A 21,674-nucleotide genomic window follows, 5' to 3' on the forward strand; every position below is an offset into this window, starting at 1 on the left:
TTTTATTTTGACGCTCTGCCAATCTTTCCAAAAGCTCCTACACATCTCTTTGTTCGCGGTATGTTTGTGTGACAGAGTGTCCAAGTTGCTTACTCTCATGTTCCGCCTCATGTTCCGGTGCCGCTGGTGTTTCAGGCGTGACCATGAGCGCGGGCGTGGCTAAGTTGCTGTTAGGCACAACTTCGGTCTTTACACCCTCGACATGTTCTGCCTCTGCGTCTTCTTTGTCGTCTTCTTGTACTTGTGATAGTGGACGGGCGTAACCATCATCGTCTTCGTGACGGCCACCGTCGAGGTCTGCGCCGACCATTTGGGCAAGACTGCTAAAGTTGAACATGGGTTCTGAACCAGCACTTCCTGCATCACGCTCTCCGTCGTCGCTGTATGCAAGGCTTAGGCCGCTTGATCGAGGACCTGCGGCTTCGGTGCCGAGATAATCGGGTCCTGTGTATGTACCGACGGGACTATCGTTGACGGAAGAGCCTACTGAAGAAGCGTTGCTCATTTGTCGAAGATGAGAGCCTCCGCGCGAGGGATTAGCTGGCAGAGGCAAAGAACTCGACGATGAAGCTGGTCCAGGTTGAGACTCTGCTGTTCCTCGATCAACGCCCTTTCCCTTTCCGCTATCGTTTTTCGGCTCAGGTGAATCCGGGGTACTCGCTTGCGAAGCTCTCGACATGGTCGCCTCGACACGTAGATTGCTGGCAGTACTATTACCACGTCGACGACCCAGTCCTCCTAGCGACAAACTGCTGCCGCTGGCTCCGCTGGCACTTCCACTATAAGGATTGCCGCCTTTCTTAGCAGCTTTCTTCTCCTCTTTTTCTCGTCTCTTGGTCTCTTTTCGGATGGCTTTATCTTCCTTGCGCTTCCTTTCCTCCTCGGAAGCAAGCGAGAGACGAACAGCTTCCATTAGCATCATTTCTTCGAGCTCTTCCATGCGATTCCTCCGTGTGCCGCGAGCTCCTGCCTCAGGCTGTCCCTCAGTCGCTTCGTCTTGTGCACCCTCAGCTTGCGCACCTGTGCTGGAAGTACCTTCTTCGGTGGGTCGTGTATTTCTTCGGCCGAGTCTCGGGGCGCGCAGGATAGTTCGTTGCTCGTTGCCGCCCATGAGGAAAGCGGCTGTGTGGAGGGCTGTGGCGGCAGCTGCTCGACGGGCTTGATGGTTCCGTGCTGAAGCAAGCTTAGCCGCCCAGTCCGGTCTCACGCGGTCAGTTGTTATAACGTTCGGCGCGTTCGCGGACAAACTATGTGCGCGCCGACGGCCGGGCGTAGTTGGGGTTTGAAGGGTGCTGTTCAACGAAGTCTGCGATGACATGGCTGTGTTGTGGTTGTTGCCTGTTGAATAGATAAGACCTCGGCGGAAAGGTGGAGGTTCGTAGGTCACTCCGAACTCGGGTTGCTGGCAGTACGGGCATGCAGAAGGCTCCGAGATTAGTAGCTCAGGCGGGTCATCGGCGTTGAGTCCTTCGTTGGGGTCTCGAGCTTCGCCGTTGGGATGATGCTCGGGAAGATGCGGGTCGGAGCGCTTGATCTGAACAAAGCATTCGCTGCAGATAGGTTGGTCGCAGCATCTGGTGCTGTTCAAGTAAGGTGGGTATGTCAAGAAACAGATAGGACACTCATCAGCGTCCTTGTAAAGGAAAACCTCGAGAGGCTGTCCGTTGACGAAAGGATCATTGGGTAGAGAGATTTCCTTGGGGGTCAAATCGGTCGAAGAAGCGTTTCTGGAACCACCACTGAGAGCAGCCGCGAGAGCCTTAGCTCGAGGCTTAAAGGGTGTTTTGCCTTGTCCGGTGGACGGCGATCCTGATCCGCTACGGTCTGATGCGGCAGAAAGAGTCCTAGGTCCCATCGGAACCGTCAAGTTTTGGAGGTTATTGTTCGACGAAGACGGGTTGTCTGCTGATGAGGGGAGCGGTTGAGGGACAAGCTCTGGGTCGGGCGGCGCATCGGCGGGAGGAACGTCGAGGCCACGAGCAGCAGCGATAAGTTGATGTTCAGCCCAGCTTGAAGACCAATCATTTAGGCCCCGCCAGAACGGCGCAAGCTTTCTTTCGATCTATAGTTGTCAGCTTACCTCAAGACAAAGACCAGAGATCATACCTGTAACTGCCTCACAACAGGCTTGCTAAAGTCCTCAGTACCAGTATAGGTACCCAACGTAACCAAATACCCTCCGTCGACATGTTCCTCGCGCATGCTCCTCTCTCGTTCCTTGGCTCGAGCCACACGTTCCCTCTCTAGTCTCCTCGCCTCGCGCTCTTGTTTGGTCTCGCGACGTTCAAAGGGAGCATCTTGTTGATCACGGTTGCGTGAGGAAGGACCTAGGCCAAAGATATTGATCTCAGCTCTACTAATACGACGACTTGATCTATTGTTGGAGTTATCTTGTCGTTGGAGATGATCGCGGATGGAAGGATCGACGGGTTGTTGTTGTGAATAACGGCGAGAAGCATCGCCCTCGCGGGACTCTTTCGTATTAGAGTTCCCCATGATGGCGATATCAGCTGTGGCGCGATCGCGCACTTGGCTGATGTCTAGCCGAGGGACGATTCAACGGTATCGATAGAAGATGTTGATTGTGATAAGCTGTGTTTTGTTTGTTGCGCGATATGGACGTTTGGTTGGGAGGAGGTATGTACTGGTCAAGATGGATTGAATGGGAAGGTAGAAGGGAGGTACCGGATGTCCCGCGATAGCAACGGATTAAAGTGGAGTTGTTTAGGGAATGGGACGGGGGAGGGGCCAGAGTCAGAAACGGGGGACACTATCTAGTCGATTCGCTTAGACGAGGGCCCTGGAACTCGATAATGCGTTGGCCAAGTTGAGTAAGATTTGATGATGACAGTTGAGAGCGACAACGGATGTTTTTGTTTTTGTTGATGATTGGGGAAAGGAACCTGAAGCAATCGCTGGAGGTTGGGGGAGACAGGGTATCATAGACCAAATAATCCGATCACTTTAGAGGGGAGTACAGGGTGTTCTATTCTGACACTTTAGTGGAGTGGAGCACTGAAGCAAGTACCTGCCTCATGTGCTGTAACGGCCTGGTCCCCTGCTAACTTTTAGAGGTCTGGACCTCACTTGGCCTCGGATACTGGAGCCCGTGAGCCAGGCGGGCGGGTAAAAGCAGACGCTGAATCCGATGGACGTTAGATAGCGGGGTAGCGCGAGGCTATTGACAGCATGAAAGATAATGACAGGTACAGTACCTTGGATGTCAATGTTCTCGAGGGATTAAAGATGGATTGATGACTGAGGATAGATTTTCAGGTGGGCCGAGCCTGAACTGACTGCCCGGGCAGTCAAAAGATCCTTTGCATTGAATGGAGCTGGGGCAGTTAAAGCGTCGTAAGCTATGGAGTTAAAAAGTAAGCTGCTAAACTCTTTGGTGCGGAACTTTTTTTTTGGGGTGAGATTGGATCGTGGTCAATTCATTCATGCTGCCAGCCCAATCTGTGCCTTGATAACAATTCCCAGCTGCGTCTTGGCCTGCATTGACAGGCTTCATTATTTCCCTGATGCCCAATTTGCACCTGCATTTTGCTTTTTTTATTACACATGACAGTCTATTTATACAGGACAGCTACCTACAGATGTCGGGTTGGAGATCTGCAATCAGTGGACGTCAGTACTGACTCGGCATCCCCAGTAAACGTCATGATCCGTCACCTTGATCCTTGTACCTGGACCGTCAAACAAAATCAGGAAAATGGAGGTGATCTGCCCTGTTTCATCTTGACCTTATCTTCACCGAACTTTTGTAAATTGAAACTACAGATACTGCAATGTGGATGCGCTGTCAAATTGAACAACATGCGACTTGATTTTGAATGATCCGGATGGTATGGTGATGTTGCTTTGCAACATCTGAATGGCTTCGCTTAGAATGGTCGAATCGCTGTCCATGTTGTCGAAGTCTAGATGAATTGACCGGTAAAAGTACAGGAGACGAAATAATCTGGACATTTAATGCGAGCTTAAGTCCTGCAGTTGGATCACTTTATCTTGGCACCGTCAGCTCTAGGATGGCCAAACTCATCATTATGCATGTGCAATTGCTTGTCGCAACCACAATAAATGAACCAAAGCAATAAAAAGATACTGTTAAAGGTTTATCGTCCGCCTCATACAAACATAAGCTCAACAAATATGCTATGTACAGCACGTCCAAGGCCAACGTGATATCATACAACTTGAACCCAAACAAACCCCCGAAACTCCAATGTACAACACAACTCAACCCTCTGCCCCAATCCCTCATTCTCTACCAGAAGCTGCACCATCCGATATAGTGCTGACACAAATTCTCCAACTTGGTAGCCTCCATAATCAACTTATTCACCTGATTAATCACATCCAACTCCTCATTATTCTTGAAATCCCTACCCGTAAGTTTCTGCTGCACGCGATCCAACACCTCAACTGCGCGGGCGTTTTGGGATTCTACTTCGGGTGCGCCGTTGGTTTCTGGAACACCAGCGGAAGAGTTTGTGCGGGCGCGGGCGCGTGTTTGGATGGATGGTTCGGGGGCGTTGAGGAGTTCGCTGGGTGCTACGTCGCTGTCGAGAATGCTTTGACGACGAGCCCGAACACCGCCGGGGACGGGCATCGCTGTGTCGCGGTCATTGCGGAAGTTGGGACCGGCGGGGGATGGGGCGCTGGTTAGACGCCATGTCAGGAGAGGGTCGTGGATGAACTGAAATTGTTAGTGATCGATGATCAAAGTGAAGGGGGGAGGGGACTTACGGCTTCGAGAACAGCCATGACGCTTTCCTTGTTGTCTCGGAGCACTCTCATCACGTTCTCACAAGTAATTCTGAAAGAACCCTCAATGTTGCTGACTTCCATAGCATACGTCAACATGCGCGTCAATCGGAAAGGTACCCGTTCAGGGTATTTCTCTCGCTTCATGGCAACCTCGAAACAATCACCGAAATCGATATGGATGATCTTTCCAGTGACGCGGTCAAGCATGAGGTTAGACGGGTGACGATCACCCAGACCCAGAATGTAGCCGACCATGGACATAACACCGAGAGATCTCGTGTAATTCGTTCGTCGTTCAAGCCAAGCCTCTGAAGACTTTGACTTGAGCCACAGAACGCGGTAGAGATCTTGTCCGGTGGTGTTATCCAACGCATAACCAAACACCTCGACTTTCTGCATCAAGGTGAGGTTGTCGTAGTCAGGCGCCATCTGAAGCATGATGCGATGCTCAATATTAAGCAGAATCTTGCGACTCTCACGATATTCTCTAATGAGAACGTGGAGGGTGTCACTGTTGGGCACCCATCCAAGAAGACCGCTGTTCTGCGACAAGGGAATAGCTGGGTAGCGCTGGATATTGAGATGACGCTTGAAACATTCCGAGTCGTGCGCGAGCAGAGTATTGCAGAGACCGAAAAGTTGCATAACACGTTCGTCCTGACGAATATCTTCGTGACCCTTGAGAAGGAAGGAGTAGGACTTTCCATCGCTACCGTTGACGTTGAGCTTTCGCGGGCGCTGCTTAGAGTTGATAACGCTAAACGTCGTGTCGAAAGACATGATCTGCACAATTGGCTGTCCACTCTTGTACGTTCCTGGAACAGCGAGATCGAGGTCCTTTGCGTTGAGAAGCTTGGGCGAGCAGTACGTCAACTCCAGCGTGGTGACCTGTGGCAGCTGTCTGCTAATTCTGCGGAAGACCTGGTAGTACAAATCCCAAGCCTGGTTGAGGTCATTGACGTCTTGACTCGTCTCGTACTGGCGACACCAATCTTGCGCCTCCTTGAGATCACGACCAAAAGCCTGCGCAAAGGAGATTTCACGAAGAGTCTCAGGACCGCGCTCAAGAAGCTCGTGCAGAGGCTCCAGCGTAGCAAACATGCCTTCAATGTTATGATCACCAAAGTACAACCGTGAAGCTTCTTCCAGACCTTCATGCCAAAGCTCATGCCACAAGACAGCCACGCGAATGAGTTCGTGACTGACGGTGTCTGCTTGAGCGACTAGATTGGCGCTGTGTTGTCGCATACTATCCATAATTTGAGCTGCGGAACGAGATCGCCTTGTGTTTTGCCAGGACTTCATTGCGACGGTGAGAGGATAGACCAGAGCCTGAGGATGAGCACGTCCGACATCGGCAAGCAAGTTATGCACCGACTGTTGAACGCGCTTGTTAGGCTGGTTGATTCGGGCGATTAATTGGGGAATGACCTCTAGCCATGTATCGACGCTGACGTTGGCAAAGCCTTCTGTCACGGCTGTGTTGACGTCTGCGCTTCCGCCGTGGGTGAACCAGAGGGTTAGCAGACGGAGAGTATCTTGTAGTGAACTTCCCTCTGAGAGAGCGATGGACTTGAAGAAACCCTTGACGGCGGGAACAACATGGTCAACCACCATCGCTTGGTCCGCCCTCGACAGATGTCCTTCGTTCTGGGCTGTGAGAGTCTGGACGATCTCGAAGTTGGCCAGCGCCCAGGCGTGCCAGGCCTTGTACCAGCGAGGGTTGTACTTGGTCGCCTGTGAGTATGAGGTAAGGATATCTTGAACCTGGGTGTACTGCCAGTCATCCTTGTTGAGTGCGATCAACCACTCTCCCTGTCTCAAGTAGCACTTCGCCAGTAGGACGGTCTGGTCATACAACGCTCGTTGAGTCTGAGGGCTCATGACAGCAGGGTCCATAGGGTTCTGGAACCCGTAGTCGTTTGTGATGTTGACTTCACTTCCAGCCTGAGCGTTGAGGTGCGCTCGAGCAACGTCCAGTCTATGCGCAGCATCATTTGTAAACTTGCGAAGACAGTAAAGTGTCTTTTCAGGAATCTTGGTCTTCTGCGCAGACTGTTGTCCAAGCTCCCACTGGTACTTGAGCACAGCGTAAATAACCTGTGCCGCAGGCGCACTCCTGGGACCAGGACCAGGCTGTCGCTGATCGTTCCAGTAGGGTATCATAGACTCCAAAGGAGCGTCGGTTCCGATGAGTTGCTTGAGTGACTTCTCCGCCAAGCCCATTCGTCCAGACTTGCGACAAAGGTTGGCAAACTTGATCCACATGTGCATGTTCTCAGTAGGCGCAATCACTATAGCACGTAACCTGAGCATGCGCTGCCAAACCTCGACGTTCCTTTGACAGCCCTTAAGTCGTGTCTCCCAGGTTCGTCGCATGATGGCTTGCTTCTTCTCGTCGCATTGCTTGTAGACGATGAGCTCTTCCAACTCTGCGAGCATCTGAACTCGGACGACGACTTGGTATGCTCGGTTGTATGACTCGCTGACCAATGCACTCAATTCGGTGTCCAGACCTTCACGTGCTTGCGTGACACAAGCGATCGCTTCGCGGAACTGGTTGCGGTGGAGGGCTAGAATGGCTCCAAAGAATGAACGATCGGGTGAGTACCTCTTGAGTGATGAGAGGTAATTGTCCATGGAATCCCACTTGTTGAGACCCCAAGCAGCAGCCGTTGCAAGAGGCGCGATCATCCTCTGAACCTCGGGCGTAGAGTTGGCCCATGTGCTTCCCGTCAAAGAAGCCAAAGCCTCCCACTCTCCCAGCGCATGCAAACAACGCATCTTACCCATGACGATATCAACAGGTATAGCTTGATCCTCAGGTACCTCCTCCTCACGCTTGTTATAGAACGCAAGCGCCTCCTCCCAGCGCTCAAGCTTCTCAAACCAGGTTTCTCTCAGCTGAATCCCCTCCTTGTAGAGTTGAGCTTTGCGGAGAATACCAATGGCAGCATCAGACTGTTGGAGCTGATTGTTGATAACGATCAGAGCTTCCACGGCACCACTGCTCTGATCTTGAAGGAACTCGAGTTCCTTGTAGTGCAAGGCCTTTGCGTATGCGTGACAGCGAGCAGCCTCCCTACCGAGAACTCTGATGTCAATTGGCAAAGCCTTGTCGTCGTGCTCCATGAACTCGGCGAGGTTGAGTAGAAGACCCAACAGGTCGGGAGGGACGTTTTCCGATTTTATCGCGCTCTCGATGTTCTGGATGAGTTCATCTTGGAACTGCTCGTAGAGCTCGCTCCAACAAGACACGAACGCCGAGTTGAAGAGTTCTCGAGCGAGTGGGAGGTATACGCTTGCCAGACTGGCACAAGCTCGAAGGGCATGATTGGGTGATTCTGTGAGAAGTGTTGTACTGAAGCGTCGCAGCCACTCTTGCCAATCTTCCTTTGTCGACTTGCCCTTTGTATCCCAGGCGGCCTTGAGGTGGATGGCATTCATCTCCAGCTTCTTAGTGCCTTGGTCCGCAAACGCAGGCTCGTCGGCGCCATCACCGAAACCAGCCCCCGAGCTCAAGTCCTGTGGTAAGACCTCTCCCTTTTGAAGCTTGCTGACAAGAAGTTCGTAATTGGAGTGCTGGATTTGGTGTTGGTTGATGGTCTTGTTGACAGTACCCATAAAGTGCAGATAATCTTTGCCCAATTGCTGGATGAGAGCACAGAGCGTGTCCAAAGCAGCAGTACGTAGCAAAGGCTCGCCCATATCCAACACACGAGTAAGAGGGTGAATGATCTTGGCCGCATAGTCATTCAAATTGACCTGTCGAGAAATTTTGCCAATAGTATCGATAGCCTGCTTTCTAATAAATGTAGGCTGTCCCTGCTTCTCAAACGTGCGAACAATGACCGGAATGATAAGATGCATGTACTCTTCTGCGCTGGCGCCAAACACCAAGAAAGCGTGCATAACTCTTTCGGAAGGTGTACGCTTGGCAGAAGTGTCCTTGTCCAAGACTCCGAGCATCAGAGGTAAGAGTCCAGCGAGGTAGATCTTGAATTCTCCCTCAAGCGACCTGGAAATGGCCTCAACGAGAGACAGAATAGTAGTCTGTAGCGACGGAGAGGTATGCCAGTATTCTTGGAGGATCTCGACGATGGAGGGGAGGTAGTTTCGGATGTGTTGACGAACAATGCTGACGAGAGTTGCTAGTTGGTTGAAGTATGACTCGAGTCTGGTGGAGGTGGCTGATCGAATGACCTGGAGGAAAGCTGGGATGATGCGATCGAGGAATGACACACACTCCAAGCCTAGGGTGCGGAAGATGTTCATGATCGCTTCAATTACGGCTGCGTGGTGTTGGACAAGGGACGAATCCTTGAGGATTTGAAGGAGAGCGTTGATGACGACGGTAGGGAAGTATTCCTTGTTGGATGGTGTCAGTCCGGTCATCATGAGAGAAATGTCGGTCATTTGAGTAGCTTCGCCAGGTCGTGAATCGGGAGTTCGTTCCTCAGCCTGTTTCTGTCAGTTGTTGTCCAATAATCCCATATGGCTACTCACCTGATGCTTGTAAGGGTCAAGAGCACCCAGGATACCCATCAGCTTAATAGTCTCCTGTCTCAAGGGAACCCGCTGTCCCTCTGTCCTAATGATGCTCTGCAAGATCTCGAGCAACTGCGGATACTCGATATAGGGTTGAATGACATATCCAGAGTTACTCGCAAGTTGTCCCAGTGCATGAAGAGCAGCTTCTCTCTTCGCATTTGAACTCTGATCTTGAAGCGCATCGAGAATGAGTGGCATCAGTCGATCCTTGTACGGCATCATATCCTCACCACCAACAGTCGCAAGCTCACCAATAGCCTTGAGGATCGTGGCAGCCACTGAGGGGTTGCTGTCCTTTGCTTTGGGTAGAAGGACAGATATCATGGGCTCGACATATGGCTTGATAAGAGACTGGGCATTCTGAACGAGAAGACTCAACAGCTTGGCGCTCTCCTCCTTGTTACGGGCAACATCGGAGAACTCAAGTTCGGTGAGCATCTGGATGAGAGTCTTTCGCAGCGAAGGAATAACATAAGCCGGATTGTACCTAGCCAAACGGCCAACAATAGCGATCGCGACTTCTCGGATGGAGAACACCTCATCGTTCAAAGCAAAGAACAGGATACGAATATTCTCGGCCTTGGCCAAGTGTCGATCGAATCTCTCGTCCAAAGCTGCCAGAACTGTCCGTCGGATGTTAGGTTCAGGATCTGAGACTCCGACAGTGAGAAGTTTCTCTATAACGTCGCCGACTACCTGGAGTGCGTGATAACTGGTCTGATTGACGATTGGATCTCGGACGTAGAGTTGACAGCATGTAAGCGCTGCTGCTTCTCGGATTTCTGGATCTTCGTCTTCGACGTACTTGATTGCGACATCGCGGACAAACTCGTTCAGAACATGGCCTGAGAAGTCGAAGCTGCCGAGGGTGTTGAGGGCGAGCTTGACTTCGGCTCTTCGGTGCTCATAAGCCAGGGGATCTTTCGCGTCTTTGGGAATAATTGGAACAGAGGTGAGCGTATTGGGATGGGGTGCTCCTAGGGGTTTGAAGGGTTCGCCGCAGAGGACTATACTGAGCATGTCGAGTAATCGTTCTTGGATTGTGGGTTTGACCGGGGGGATGTAAAAGGCCATGTCGACGAGAGCTTGTGTGAGTTTGGGAGTAAGATCGCATGCGAAGATGGGATCCAGGAGTGCCTCCATGTATTTGCTGAGAGTTTGACCGACTGCCACAGCAAGACGACTGATACAGTCGAATACTGGATCGACTGAGCCTCTCTTTCGTGATTGAACACTGAGACCTTCCCGGACGTAGATCAAAACACCATCGAGATATGGAGCGATGGCGCTCTTGACAGAGTTGGCAATATTACCGATCGCCAAGAAAGCATCATTCCTCTCCTTGTCCTTCTTCAACATACCCGACAAATAGACCATAAACTTGTGCAGCCATGTATGCGCAAAGTCTGCAGGAGAGTAACTGGCCAAGTCAGGAATCAACAGAACCACAGTCTTTCGAATAGTTGGGTCCCTATGATCCTTGTGCTTGAACACAATCTCACACGCCTGCTGATAATGCTCCTGCATGTACATAGCACCTTGCTCAAGAAGCTCCTTCAACACAAGTAACGAACCATGAATCGATTCAACAGTGTTGACCTTGAGACCCTGCTTCGCCTCGTTGTAAATATTGCTCATCCATCGCTGCTTCATCTCTTGATCTCGTTCGCGGAGGATTCGGAAACAGGCGCTAACTGTTTCTGCTGACGTCGCCCGGATAAGCTGTCTGGAGTCTCTAAGTCCAATCCAGATCCAGTCGAAGATTGTAGGGATGTACTGATACATCAACGTCGGAGCGCTGCGAGCCAGTTCTCGCAGGACGAGCACGGCACTATATCGTCGCTCCTCCACGCGGTCGTTCTGGAGCCATTCGAGCGCTGTGTTGACTTCCGAGTCTACTACTTCTGATATCATGGATCCGCCTGGTCGACATAGCTTTCCTAACGCGATGGCGGCCGGTTGCATAGGATTAATGTCCTTTCCTCGAAGAATCGTTTTGAGGTTTTGTGTGAAACGCGTGTATTTGACTGCTACGTCGACGCCTTCAAAGTCGATGAGCGCATCGAGGGCGTAGATGCCGCCGAGACGTTCGGACGAGTCGCTCCCGTGTGTGATGAGCTGTGTGATCTTATTGTTGACGGCATTGTAAAAAGACTGGAATAGTTCGGGGGAAAGATCTCGATGGCAGACCGTCACAAGCTCGCGAAGCTGTACGGCGGATCGTTTTCGCACGTCGTCGCTAATCCTGCGGGGATATTAGGTTTGTTTTGTGCAGGTTACTATGACGAAATATACCTTGACTTGAGGCCGCGGGTGACTTGCTCCAGTCGCTCGAGAGCGACTTGCTGTGCTTGTGCCATGGCACTGAGATGGATAGGATCAAGGGCGCATGTACTTGATTATGGAAAGCCCGGGGGCAGAGTCGTCAAGAGAGTGTGGGGAGCTTCGAGGTCGGCGCGCGTGTCGGACGTGAATATTTCGTAAGAACTGCAACTATAGGGCAATCGGGTGTTATAAATAACGCCTCCAACTAGGCGCCACCGAAAGAGGATATTAAGAAAGGCGCATAGCACCGGGGGGGAGGTCGAAGTTGAAGGTTGATGAGCTTGGATCAGGCGGAGGTGGATGTTTGGGAATTGGTGGAGCGTGTACAAGTAGATGCACAGTGCTGATTGGTAGCAAGAGCTAGCAACGACGGCGTGGTGTCACAGTTGGTGAAAGTTTACGCACGGACCTGCTACTTTATGCTTGACCGTTGTTCCTCGGGTCTTATCGATAAGCTTTCTTCATTTGATTTAGGAATCGCCTTCCTGGTAGACATTCCTAACTTATCCACCTTTACGATCATCCCACCCTTTCGCTGTGATACGTGCATCACCTCCGATTGCGAACACACCTCTTCACTGATACTTACACTACATTGTTACAAAATACGACCCAGCGATCAACATGGGTAACGACGGAGGCTCCATCCCCAAGCGTCACGAGCTCGTCAAGAATGCCGCGCGCGCCAAAACAACATCCGAACTAAAAGCCACAACCCTCGAAGCCCTCGCCCATGCATGGTCACACTGCGCACTCAGCGGCGAACCTCTCGATATCGATACTCTTGTCTCCGACTGGCGCGGGCGCCTATACAACTACGAAGCCATTCTCAACGGCCTCATGCCCTCCGACGAACCCGTCGATGTCACACCTGCGAGTCTGGGTATCAAGTCACTACGCGATGTGGCAAAGCTCAAGGTTTCCAAGAACGGCGATAAACTTGTGTGTCCTATTTCCATGAAAGAGCTAGGCCCCTCTGTCAAATCTGTGTACCTCGTTCCTTGCGGTCATGTCTTTGCGGATGTCGCAATGAAGGAGATTCAAGAAAAGACCTGTCCCGAATGCGGAACGGAATTTGAGCAAGAGAACATCATTGCACTACTTGCGGCGTCAAAAGAAGATGTGGAGCGATTGGAGAAGAGGATTGAGAAACTCAAGGGTGAAGGATTGACGCATACGTTGAAGAAGGATAAGACGGAGAAGAAGAAGAAGCGCAAGGGTGATGATGTGAAAGAAGAGGAGAAGGCTGCTAAGGATACAAAGAAGAGCGAGGATGCGAGAATTAGTGGGATTAATAATTCTTTTGCGGCGAGTTTGACGGCGAAGGTTTTGGCGGAGCAGGATGAGAGGAATAAGAGGAGAAAACTTGTGGCGGAGGCTGCTAGAGGGTGAGGAGGACTTGAGTAGTTTCTAGTAATGATAATGATACCCTTCGAATTAATTGACGCATGATTGACTCAATCGGTCATGTTTGCTATTGACATTGAGTCCAATGCAGGTCGTGATGGTCCTGATGGAGTAGAGTGTCAAAAGGTTCTGGATATGATGTGACCTACTGGTCGCGGAAATCTTCAAACATACCATGAGCGACACTCCGGTACATGCTGACACATATTTCAATAGACTTTTACAATTGAAAACTGGAGAATGAGCAAGTATCGATTTCCGCAGCTGTTTATTCGTGGTGCCAGGATTGAAGTCGTGTCATTGCTTCAAAATGAGGCATTGGTGCAGGGTAGACCACCAGTGAAGGATGTTCAACAAGTCGCATCTTGGACGCGATTGACTTCTGACTTAGGCGCATGAAATAAGTTTGCAAGTATTCTTTTGTAGCATCAAGGTTTCTTGTCTTTATGGTCATTGCTCATAAAGGTCAATCATTCCCATCACAGCTGTGTCCTGATGTCGGATCACAATTCAATTAAGCAGCAATACACAGTCTCCAAATGACAAGCTTCAATAAACAACAATAGCTAAAACTATCAAAACACCTGGGTATATCATCATCGTACATCATATCCATTCCCAAACCTCAAAAACTCCCTCGTAACCTTCCACTTCATCTCCCCAGGCTCCGGATCCCTAAAGAAAGTAACCAAAATCCCATCCATCTCCGCCGGTCCAAAAACCGCATTCTTAATCCTTCTCTCATTCGGAATATTAAACGGCGGCTCCAACCCACTCGTCTTAAGCGCTGTTACATCAAGCTGCGGTACACCATCTGGCGTCGTGGGTTCTGGCGATGATCCTAGACTGTACGGTGATCCGGATATGAACTCTTCGGGCGTGGGGTCTGTGAATGATGGTGGTGGTGCGGGTAGGGAAGGAGGTTTTGTGGTGGGGACTTTTATCTTTATGTCTTTGCTGACGAGGTATTCGTAGATTTCTTCGGAGTCGAAGGATAGCGAGCTGGAAGATGGTATACTTCGTGGACTGGAGGTGTTTCGATCTGGTGTGTCGTAGTCTGACTCTTCTATTTCGATGCTGCGTGCTGCGATGATGGATGTTTCGCGCGCATGCCATAAATTCTCCCTGCGATTCTTCATTTGATCTCTCGTCAAAAGATTCAGCGCTGCTCTTCGAAGTAAAGGATGGCGACATTTGATGGCGACCCAGTAAACAGGCGGTATGATCTCTGTTTCGAAACTGAATGCCTCGAGTTTGGAGTTTGAGCCTGACCCGATGATGGTGGATGCTAGAGAGATTATCGTCGCGCTGTTGGACGTATAGCTGTCGTAGCCCATTTCGCTTGTGTCCAGAGCGGTGGAGATGTAGATGAGCGTGGATTGATGGTAGATTCTGAGAACGTTGAGGGCGCTTTCGAGGGCGGGTGATTGGGGCGTCATTGCTGTTACGACTGTAAATGCAGCGTGCCACCGAGTCAATTGCGACAAGAGGCGCTGTTGTTCATGTTGAAAATGAACGATTTGTTGAGGATCGGCCTCTGGGTCGAAAATAATACTTCTCGCAGCAAAAGCGAACTGCAGTGTATCGTCTTGTAATAGATACAACGCATATCGCGCTTCTTCAATACTGCTGAACATGACGGGCATGTCAGTCCAGCTTCGTAAATGTGCCGGAATAGGCGCAGGACGACTGCCGAACAGAAAACTTGACAAACTCAAGCGTGCGTAAATGGGTACGAGAACATGCTTGATCGTTTCCATGGCAGGTGATCGTCCATTACCCAATGTTGAGAGAATCTGACGTCCTTGGCAGATGTGCATCTGCGCAGCGGTATCCCGATCAATAAGAAACTCAACACAAATAAACAACACACAAACAAGCAACGGGACAAGGGAAGGTTCATTCCGATCCCCCCAATTTCGTAGTGAGGTAATCGCATTTCCATATTCTCGAAACGCAAAGCGGGTATCAAGTCCCTTTGTTCTGTTCTCAACAGCTTCATGAAGACTGCTAATCGCAAGAATGGCATGACGAACAGCAGGTTCTGTAGCGCTCATTTTAAGAACTACGCCGCCCCAGAAACTGGCGTCGATGACACCGGAGAGGACTTTGGCGGTGCGTAGGCGGTAGTGGTCGAAGGCGTGGACTTCTTGGTGGGAGTCGAAGCCTGGTGCTGGACTCAGGGATAGTGGTTCTGGGGAGGAGTTTGGGGATGGACGGTAGCCGTCGCATTGACGGCCTGTTTTTATGCATCGTAGACAGAATGGTTTGGCTTCTACAAATTGTTAGTTGGAGATTAACTGAAGAGAAGTTATGTCTGTACCATCGCATTTGACCTTGCGAATTCTAGAAAGTCATGGTTAGTACATGACAGGTACAAGAAGCGGAGTAACTCACTTGCAGGTAATACAACCAGTGCGAACCTTTTTACTTCCCTTCCGACCCGATTGTTTGGGCGGTGACTGAGGCGGAACCAAGTTCATGTTTTCTGCAAGGTACGAGCTTTAGTGTATTCTAGGGCTGACTTGAGGCTGAAGAAGATGTAAAAAGTCCGAGGTAAAGAGTCCGAGCTGGAGAAATGAGGGAAGGATGGTGATGCTAGTGGGCGATGTGTAGTTTTATCCATGCCGTAGGGATAAAGATAGGCGAGGGGATCCTCGCTAAACAGCCCCACGGCAGTGCAACGGCTAAGTGAAACCCCTGTATTGTAGGATCGTGGCGCAGTGAGAATGGAGGATGCGCAACTTGGGGGCCATTGTGACGATGTATGAGGGAATGATTTACGAGGTTACAGTGATGAAGCTGTTTTTATCGTGATAGTGGTCCTTTTATGAGTTGGAGTGTTTGGTGTAGATACAGGCTGATTGATAAGATATTTACATACAGTCCGAGTGGGATAATGGGAAAGAGAATGCATCCACTGAGACAATCTGAGCTGTCAACCACAGGGAAGCTCTCCTCTGCAGACGGTCCCCTATCCCACCGAGCGAACGGGTAGGCAATTATCAATCAGTCTATATCCCAACCTCAAAGACTCCAAGCATCAATATTTCGTCATACAATCAGGCTATCAAGCAGTTAAGCGCCCGCCGCCAAAAAAAAGTCAAAGACCCGCGCGGCCGCTCCCCGCGCCGCTCAGCCTTACAGCACCCTAACAACGTTCCATCACTAAATCCATCAATGGAACCCCGCGGCAGAAATGTTCCGTGAGCCAAAATAAATCACACACTTTAAGAGGTCATGCGGGCCATCCTTTTCTGACATCTTCTATTATCCACCTACCACGATCCAGCAAAACCGTCTAATTGGCCAGCTCGGACTCAAGCTCGGAAACCAAAGCTGGATCCTTGGCTCAATTCTCGCATTTCAAGTGTCCGAGATTGCAGCCGCTTTTGCATCATGCCAAGATCTACAAGGTGTCAGAAGAATCGGCCGCGGGATACAAAATAGTCTGACCATTTTCGTACCATTAATTAGCTTAATGTATTTTGACACCCTAAGCTCTAGTGAACATCTTTTCTGTTACCCCATCTCGCGTGGTGTTTGCAGGATTCAATATTGTTGAAGCGGAGAGGCTGAGTGAGACGAAATGGCACGATGGATGAACAAACTAGGATGGACATGAAATGACACTTGTTGGGCTATTTGGCCGTGTTAGTGATAGGCAGTTCTATTGTTATTCCTTCGAGCTGTTGGTGTTGTGTATATAATCCAAGTTCCCAACGTGGTAGTTTGATCTGATCTACACACCACTCTCTTTACAATCACCATCTCTATACATATACATCGCATTCTCTATCGATGCCTTCCATCATTCAATTCGCAGCTGTAGCTGCAGGCGCCTTGACTCTCGTCGACGGCAAAGCGTGCCCTCCTCTCGGCCCCGTGTACCCAGCGCCTCAATCCCCCGGCTCAAGTCCCTACATCAGGACCGCCAACAAAGCTCTCAAAAAAACCCTCGACGCAAAAATTGCTTCTAATTTCAACACTTCTGGTGTATCCATCGCTGTCAAGTCGATTCATGAGGATGACGCTCTGTTTACGTACAGCTTTACACCACCGAACCCAGGGCTGGGCACGGATGAGATTGATCAGGATACTATCTTTCGAATTGCTTCTGGTTCTAAGCTTTTTACGGCACTGGCGGCGAGAGTTAATGACAAGATTGATCTCAATGCTTCGGTGTTGAAGTATCTTCCCAAGCTGAACGAGACCGCTGGGAATGATGAAATTCTGAGCATGAAGTGGGAGGATGTTACCGTTGGATCGCTTGCCAGTCACCTTTCTGGTGTCGGTGTTGATAGTAAGTTTTCTTTCAATCATGTCATGATTGATTCTAACTTGTCATAGTGGCTCAGGATCTCGGCATTGTTGGCTCTGAATCTTGGGCGCCATTGGGTCTTCCCAAGATCCCCAAGGGCAAAGGACCCAACTGCTCCGGTCTCCCAGGTACAATTCCCTGTACCAGTGACGATCTTCTTGAGCAGGTCAACCTTCGACCTCCTGTCTACAGCCCCTTCACCAACCCCGTCTACTCCAACGTCGGCCATGCTCTTCTCGGTCTTGTCCTCGAGGCCGTCGAGGACATGCCCTATGAAGACATCATCAAGCGGGATATCCTCGATGTCGTCGGCATGAACCACACTTATGTCGACAAGACTCCTCCTCAGGAGGATCTGTTTATTCCTGAGACGGAATCTACTTGGAACTCTACGCTTGGCGTGTTTGGCTCGTGAGTATCCTGATATTGAAATTGCGATTTTGACTGACATTTTTAGGGCTGGTGGTATTTTCTCTTCTGTCTCTGATATGCTTCTATTGGCCGACGGAATCCTCGCAAACAAGTTCCTGTCTCCTGTCGAGACTCGCAAGTGGATGAAGCCCGAAGCCAACACCGCGTCTTGGGGATACCAAGTCGGCGGACCCTGGGAGATCCTCCGAGGCGACAACATTACATGGGATGGTAGAATTGTGGACGTGTACTCAAAGTCGGGAGATCTCGGTCTCTATCACTCTCAAACTGTCCTGATTCCCGACTACGACATCGTCATCTCCATCATGACCGGTGGTCGCGAAGCCACCAAGGACCCCTACGTAACCGCCCAGATCCTCACCGCCGTCATCAAAACCCTCGTGCCTCCTATTGAGATAGTCGGTAAATTAGACGCAGCCGATACCTACGGCGGAACCTTTGAGGACAAGGAGACCAACTCGAGCATTTCCTTTACGCAAGATCTCGGTCCTGGCATGATGATCAAGAGCTGGCAGATGCGCGGCTTTGATGTTCTCAACCACATCGGTTCCTACAACTTCAACGCTTTGGAGTCTGGCGCTTCGACTAAGACTGCTTACGTTGACGCAAGAGTTTATCCTTCCAATTTGGAGACGAAGGGTCAGATGGCTTGGCGCGCTGTGTTCGACAAGACTCCCCCCGCGAACAACACTGAATCCGAGAAGGAGATTTTCTTCAAGGATGGAACTTGCCAGACTTGGTTCCAGCAGGATCGTATGGTGTACAACTACCTTCCTCTGGACCTTTTTGTCTTTATGGATGGTGAGGATGGTGTTAAGACTGTTAAGAGTCCTGCTTTTAACATCACTTTAACTAAGGTACGTGAACCGGCGGAGAAGAAGTCGGGAGAAGGAGTGACGAATGGGGCTTCGGGGAAGGAGAGGTTTGGAGTGATGGGGCTTGCTGCTTTTATGGTTGCGTTTATGATCTTGGGCTAATGGGTTTGTAGGTTGAGACTGTTCCGGAATATTAGAAGGGTTGATGGAGGGTGTAATTCTCTGTATATATGGATCCTTGGATACCTACTCTAAGAGATCGATGTTTTGTTCACTTCAAAGCATAAGAGACGAAATACTTTCGTTATCTTATGCTAGCTTAGACTAGCACTTTAGACTTGTGTATTTTCACTTCCTGAGCTTCATAGAATACTTCTCTTGTCAACAACCTGCTACTAGAGTGATGAACTTGTTTAGAAAATATCGCATGAATAGTATGATAGAGACTAGCATTAATATCATAGTCAAGCGTAACATCAATCCATTAAATATAACTGTTCATACAACCGGGTCCAGCCCGGAAAATTACTGCTGTCCATTAAATCCCGTGAACCCATTACCCAGCGTATCAAACCCAGGATACATCTGTCCCCAGCTCATATAATCCGGCTGCCCCATGGGCATCTGGTCACCCATCATCGGCTGATACATCACCCCATTATTCCAAGCCGCGACGTCGGCAACATCCATCTGTCCCAGCATAGAAGGCTCAAACCCAGTCGTCGGCGTAACAATCTCAACAACCGTCTCAGGAACTCTACTTCCCCTTCCTACCGTTCTTAAACTATCCCTACTCCTCAAACTATCCCTATGACCAAGACTACTGCTCTCCGAACCATCGTCTAGTATCACACCAGAGTCCGGACGGGGCATGATCTCACGGCTCTTGCGCTGGATGAGGGTTTGAGGGGGTTGCGATCGTATTATTTCGTTCTTTTTGTTGCTTCGGTTTGTGTAGGGCATGTTTTGTGCGTTGGCGATGCATGTGTCTAGTGTTTCGACGAAACATTGGTAGAACTTTGTTGAGAGCGTTTCCAGCGTTGCTGGGTTGGAGATTTTGTCCATAAGGTCTGATTTGAGGGTTTCGAATGCTTCTTTGTATCTAGCTGAGATCTCGAAATGTTCAATCACAGGTGTGTATTCTAGAAATGTCAGTCCATAGTCTTCAACGAAATATTGTTTACACTCACCATAAGGCCTCACATCACTATCATCGTCATCCGGAAAGACAATATTCCAAATCTCCCTCCACTGGACCTCAGGTGAAGTCCCACTAGCTCGCTTCCTACTAAGCAACTTCGTAGCAGTTTGAGGATCAATCCCGCTCTCGGCATCTGCGTCCGCGATATCGCACATGTACTCTTTTGGTAAACGCTGATGGTCACGGAGTTCTTTGCGGGTAGTGAAATCTCGACTGCAGCGATCGCAGACGTACGCTGAGGGATCATCGCGTTTATGCTGCTTGACGATGTGTTGTCTGCCATAAGTTGTTAACAAAGTCGATGGTAAGCGATATTTACGACTCACCTCAGTTCAGCAAACTTGGGGAAGTAAGTCATCGCGCAACTGTGATGGTCCCTCACGTTAAACCGATGAGGATTCCTCTTCCGAAAAGGACAGCTCAGTCTCAAATTCTCATCATCCTTGGGATTAGGTCTCGGACGCTTCGCTGGTAGAATACCAGAGCCTTCACCATCACTAAACTCATCGCCGTCGTCTTCACGTTTACCCGCCTTCTTGCGTTTGTTTCGGCGGTCAGCGTCTTGGGAGGGTGTGGATGACGAGCTGGACATGGACATTGTGTGGGATAATTGGCCGTCGGAGGCAGATTGCCAGATATGTTGTGATATATCTTTTGTAAAGTTTGATACTAGGCTGTGGACTTTGGATTGGGGAATTGATGTGTCGTTTAGATCGACGCCGTAGATTACTTGTAGAGCGTAGTTGAGCACTAAGTTTGCGTCTTCGGGTGTGACAGCCTCAGAGTCTTCATCATCGGCGTCAAAGTCTGTATCCGTATGATGAGATTCCGTAGGTGTGAGAACTCGTTCCTCTTTGATCAAGGAGTTGACAGGACTGACACAGTCAGCATCACATCACACGTCGGAGTAAAGAAGGTTACCTCGCAGGACGAATCTCAACAGGCGCCCTCTCATTCATCCCCCGAATCTTGATATCAAATTCCGGATACCCGGTAACAAATGCATCATCATCCTCATTCACAAAAGTCGAACAAGTGCCGTTACTCGGATTATGTCGATGACATATCCGACTCGCAGGCCTGGATTCGGCGTCCAACTTGGCCGCCGCAAACTGTTCTTGAATTGAAGCAGCATACGTCGTACTTATCGGACTAGCCAGCGTAGAAAGAGAGTGAGTAGTCGCAGAATCAGGAACATTCGCTGAAGAAATACTGCTCATGGATGATTCGGTTGGTGAGCGAAGACGAGTAAAGTTGAGACTTTCGGGGACTCTTTTTCCAAGTCGCCTGGGGACATTGTGGTGAGATTCCTTTGTGCGGAAGGGAAGATGGTGAAGACCGGCTTCGCCGATCTGGTTGCTGTGATCTGTCATGGCGATAGTGAATTATGGAGATAAATTCTAGAAACATTCGAGGTCAGTGGAAGTGGCATAAGCGTTGACATAATTGAAGGGTCCGGTCAATGCTTGACGCCATCGGTTTCGGGTAGATTTGACGGGTGTCGCTTACAAGGATGAATATCATGCAAAGAAGAGACGAAACAATCAAATGACAAAAATAAACTGTCGAGGCTTCAATTAAATTGAAAGACGAGAAACTTGGGGTAAAAGAGTGTGGTTGAAGCAATAAAAATGATACAAAGAGGGAGCCTAAATGATTAATCTGACAGTAAAAGAGAATCTGACAGAGAACAAACAAGGGAAGGACGTCAGCATTATAATAAGAAACAGGAAAAGGGAGAGTTTCAAGTCATCTTCTCCCTGGCTCTTTCGCACAGGTTGCCTCGCCTGAGTCCTGCAGACAGAAATACGGTTGGGGTCCACTGCACTTATATAAAAAGGGACAAGAC

General features: G+C 49.8%; 6 protein-coding genes across 6 annotated transcripts; 2 read left to right on the top strand and 4 right to left on the bottom strand.

The window, feature by feature from the left end:
• Positions 1-37: 37 nt before the first annotated feature.
• Positions 38-2,496, bottom strand: FIESC28_05563 (uncharacterized protein; the record flags this gene model as incomplete). Its single annotated transcript, XM_031159708.1, has 2 exons — positions 38-2,062; positions 2,107-2,496. The coding sequence occupies 2 exons, from the start codon at positions 2,494-2,496 to the stop codon at positions 38-40; spliced, it is 2,415 nt and encodes an 804-aa protein (XP_031016260.1).
• Positions 2,497-4,270: 1,774 nt separating this feature from the next.
• FIESC28_05564 (uncharacterized protein) lies at positions 4,271-11,684 on the bottom strand (the record flags this gene model as incomplete). Its single annotated transcript, XM_031159709.1, has 4 exons — positions 4,271-4,702; positions 4,753-9,234; positions 9,280-11,569; positions 11,620-11,684. 4 exons carry the CDS (start codon positions 11,682-11,684, stop codon positions 4,271-4,273), a joined length of 7,269 nt encoding a protein of 2,422 aa, XP_031016261.1.
• A 589-nt stretch (positions 11,685-12,273) lies between these two features.
• On the top strand, positions 12,274-13,041 carry FIESC28_05565 (uncharacterized protein; the record flags this gene model as incomplete). Its single annotated transcript, XM_031159710.1, has 1 exon — positions 12,274-13,041. One exon carries the CDS (start codon positions 12,274-12,276, stop codon positions 13,039-13,041), a length of 768 nt encoding a protein of 255 aa, XP_031016262.1.
• A 611-nt stretch (positions 13,042-13,652) lies between these two features.
• Positions 13,653-15,539, bottom strand: FIESC28_05566 (uncharacterized protein; the record flags this gene model as incomplete). Its single annotated transcript, XM_031159711.1, has 3 exons — positions 13,653-15,331; positions 15,380-15,402; positions 15,454-15,539. The coding sequence occupies 3 exons, from the start codon at positions 15,537-15,539 to the stop codon at positions 13,653-13,655; spliced, it is 1,788 nt and encodes a 595-aa protein (XP_031016263.1).
• Positions 15,540-16,857: 1,318 nt separating this feature from the next.
• On the top strand, positions 16,858-18,821 carry FIESC28_05567 (uncharacterized protein; the record flags this gene model as incomplete). The annotated part of the gene is made up of 4 exons (XM_031159712.1): positions 16,858-17,359; positions 17,407-17,788; positions 17,835-18,666; positions 18,798-18,821. 4 exons carry the CDS (start codon positions 16,858-16,860, stop codon positions 18,819-18,821), a joined length of 1,740 nt encoding a protein of 579 aa, XP_031016264.1.
• A 328-nt stretch (positions 18,822-19,149) lies between these two features.
• FIESC28_05568 (uncharacterized protein) lies at positions 19,150-21,198 on the bottom strand (the record flags this gene model as incomplete). Its single annotated transcript, XM_031159713.1, has 4 exons — positions 19,150-19,766; positions 19,815-20,101; positions 20,152-20,700; positions 20,747-21,198. The coding sequence occupies 4 exons, from the start codon at positions 21,196-21,198 to the stop codon at positions 19,150-19,152; spliced, it is 1,905 nt and encodes a 634-aa protein (XP_031016265.1).
• Positions 21,199-21,674: the final 476 nt, after the last annotated feature.

This window comes from Fusarium coffeatum (genome assembly GCF_003316985.1).
Source record: "Fusarium coffeatum strain FIESC_28 chromosome Unknown BRIP53273_contig_119, whole genome shotgun sequence".
Lineage (NCBI taxonomy): Eukaryota > Fungi > Ascomycota > Sordariomycetes > Hypocreales > Nectriaceae > Fusarium > Fusarium coffeatum.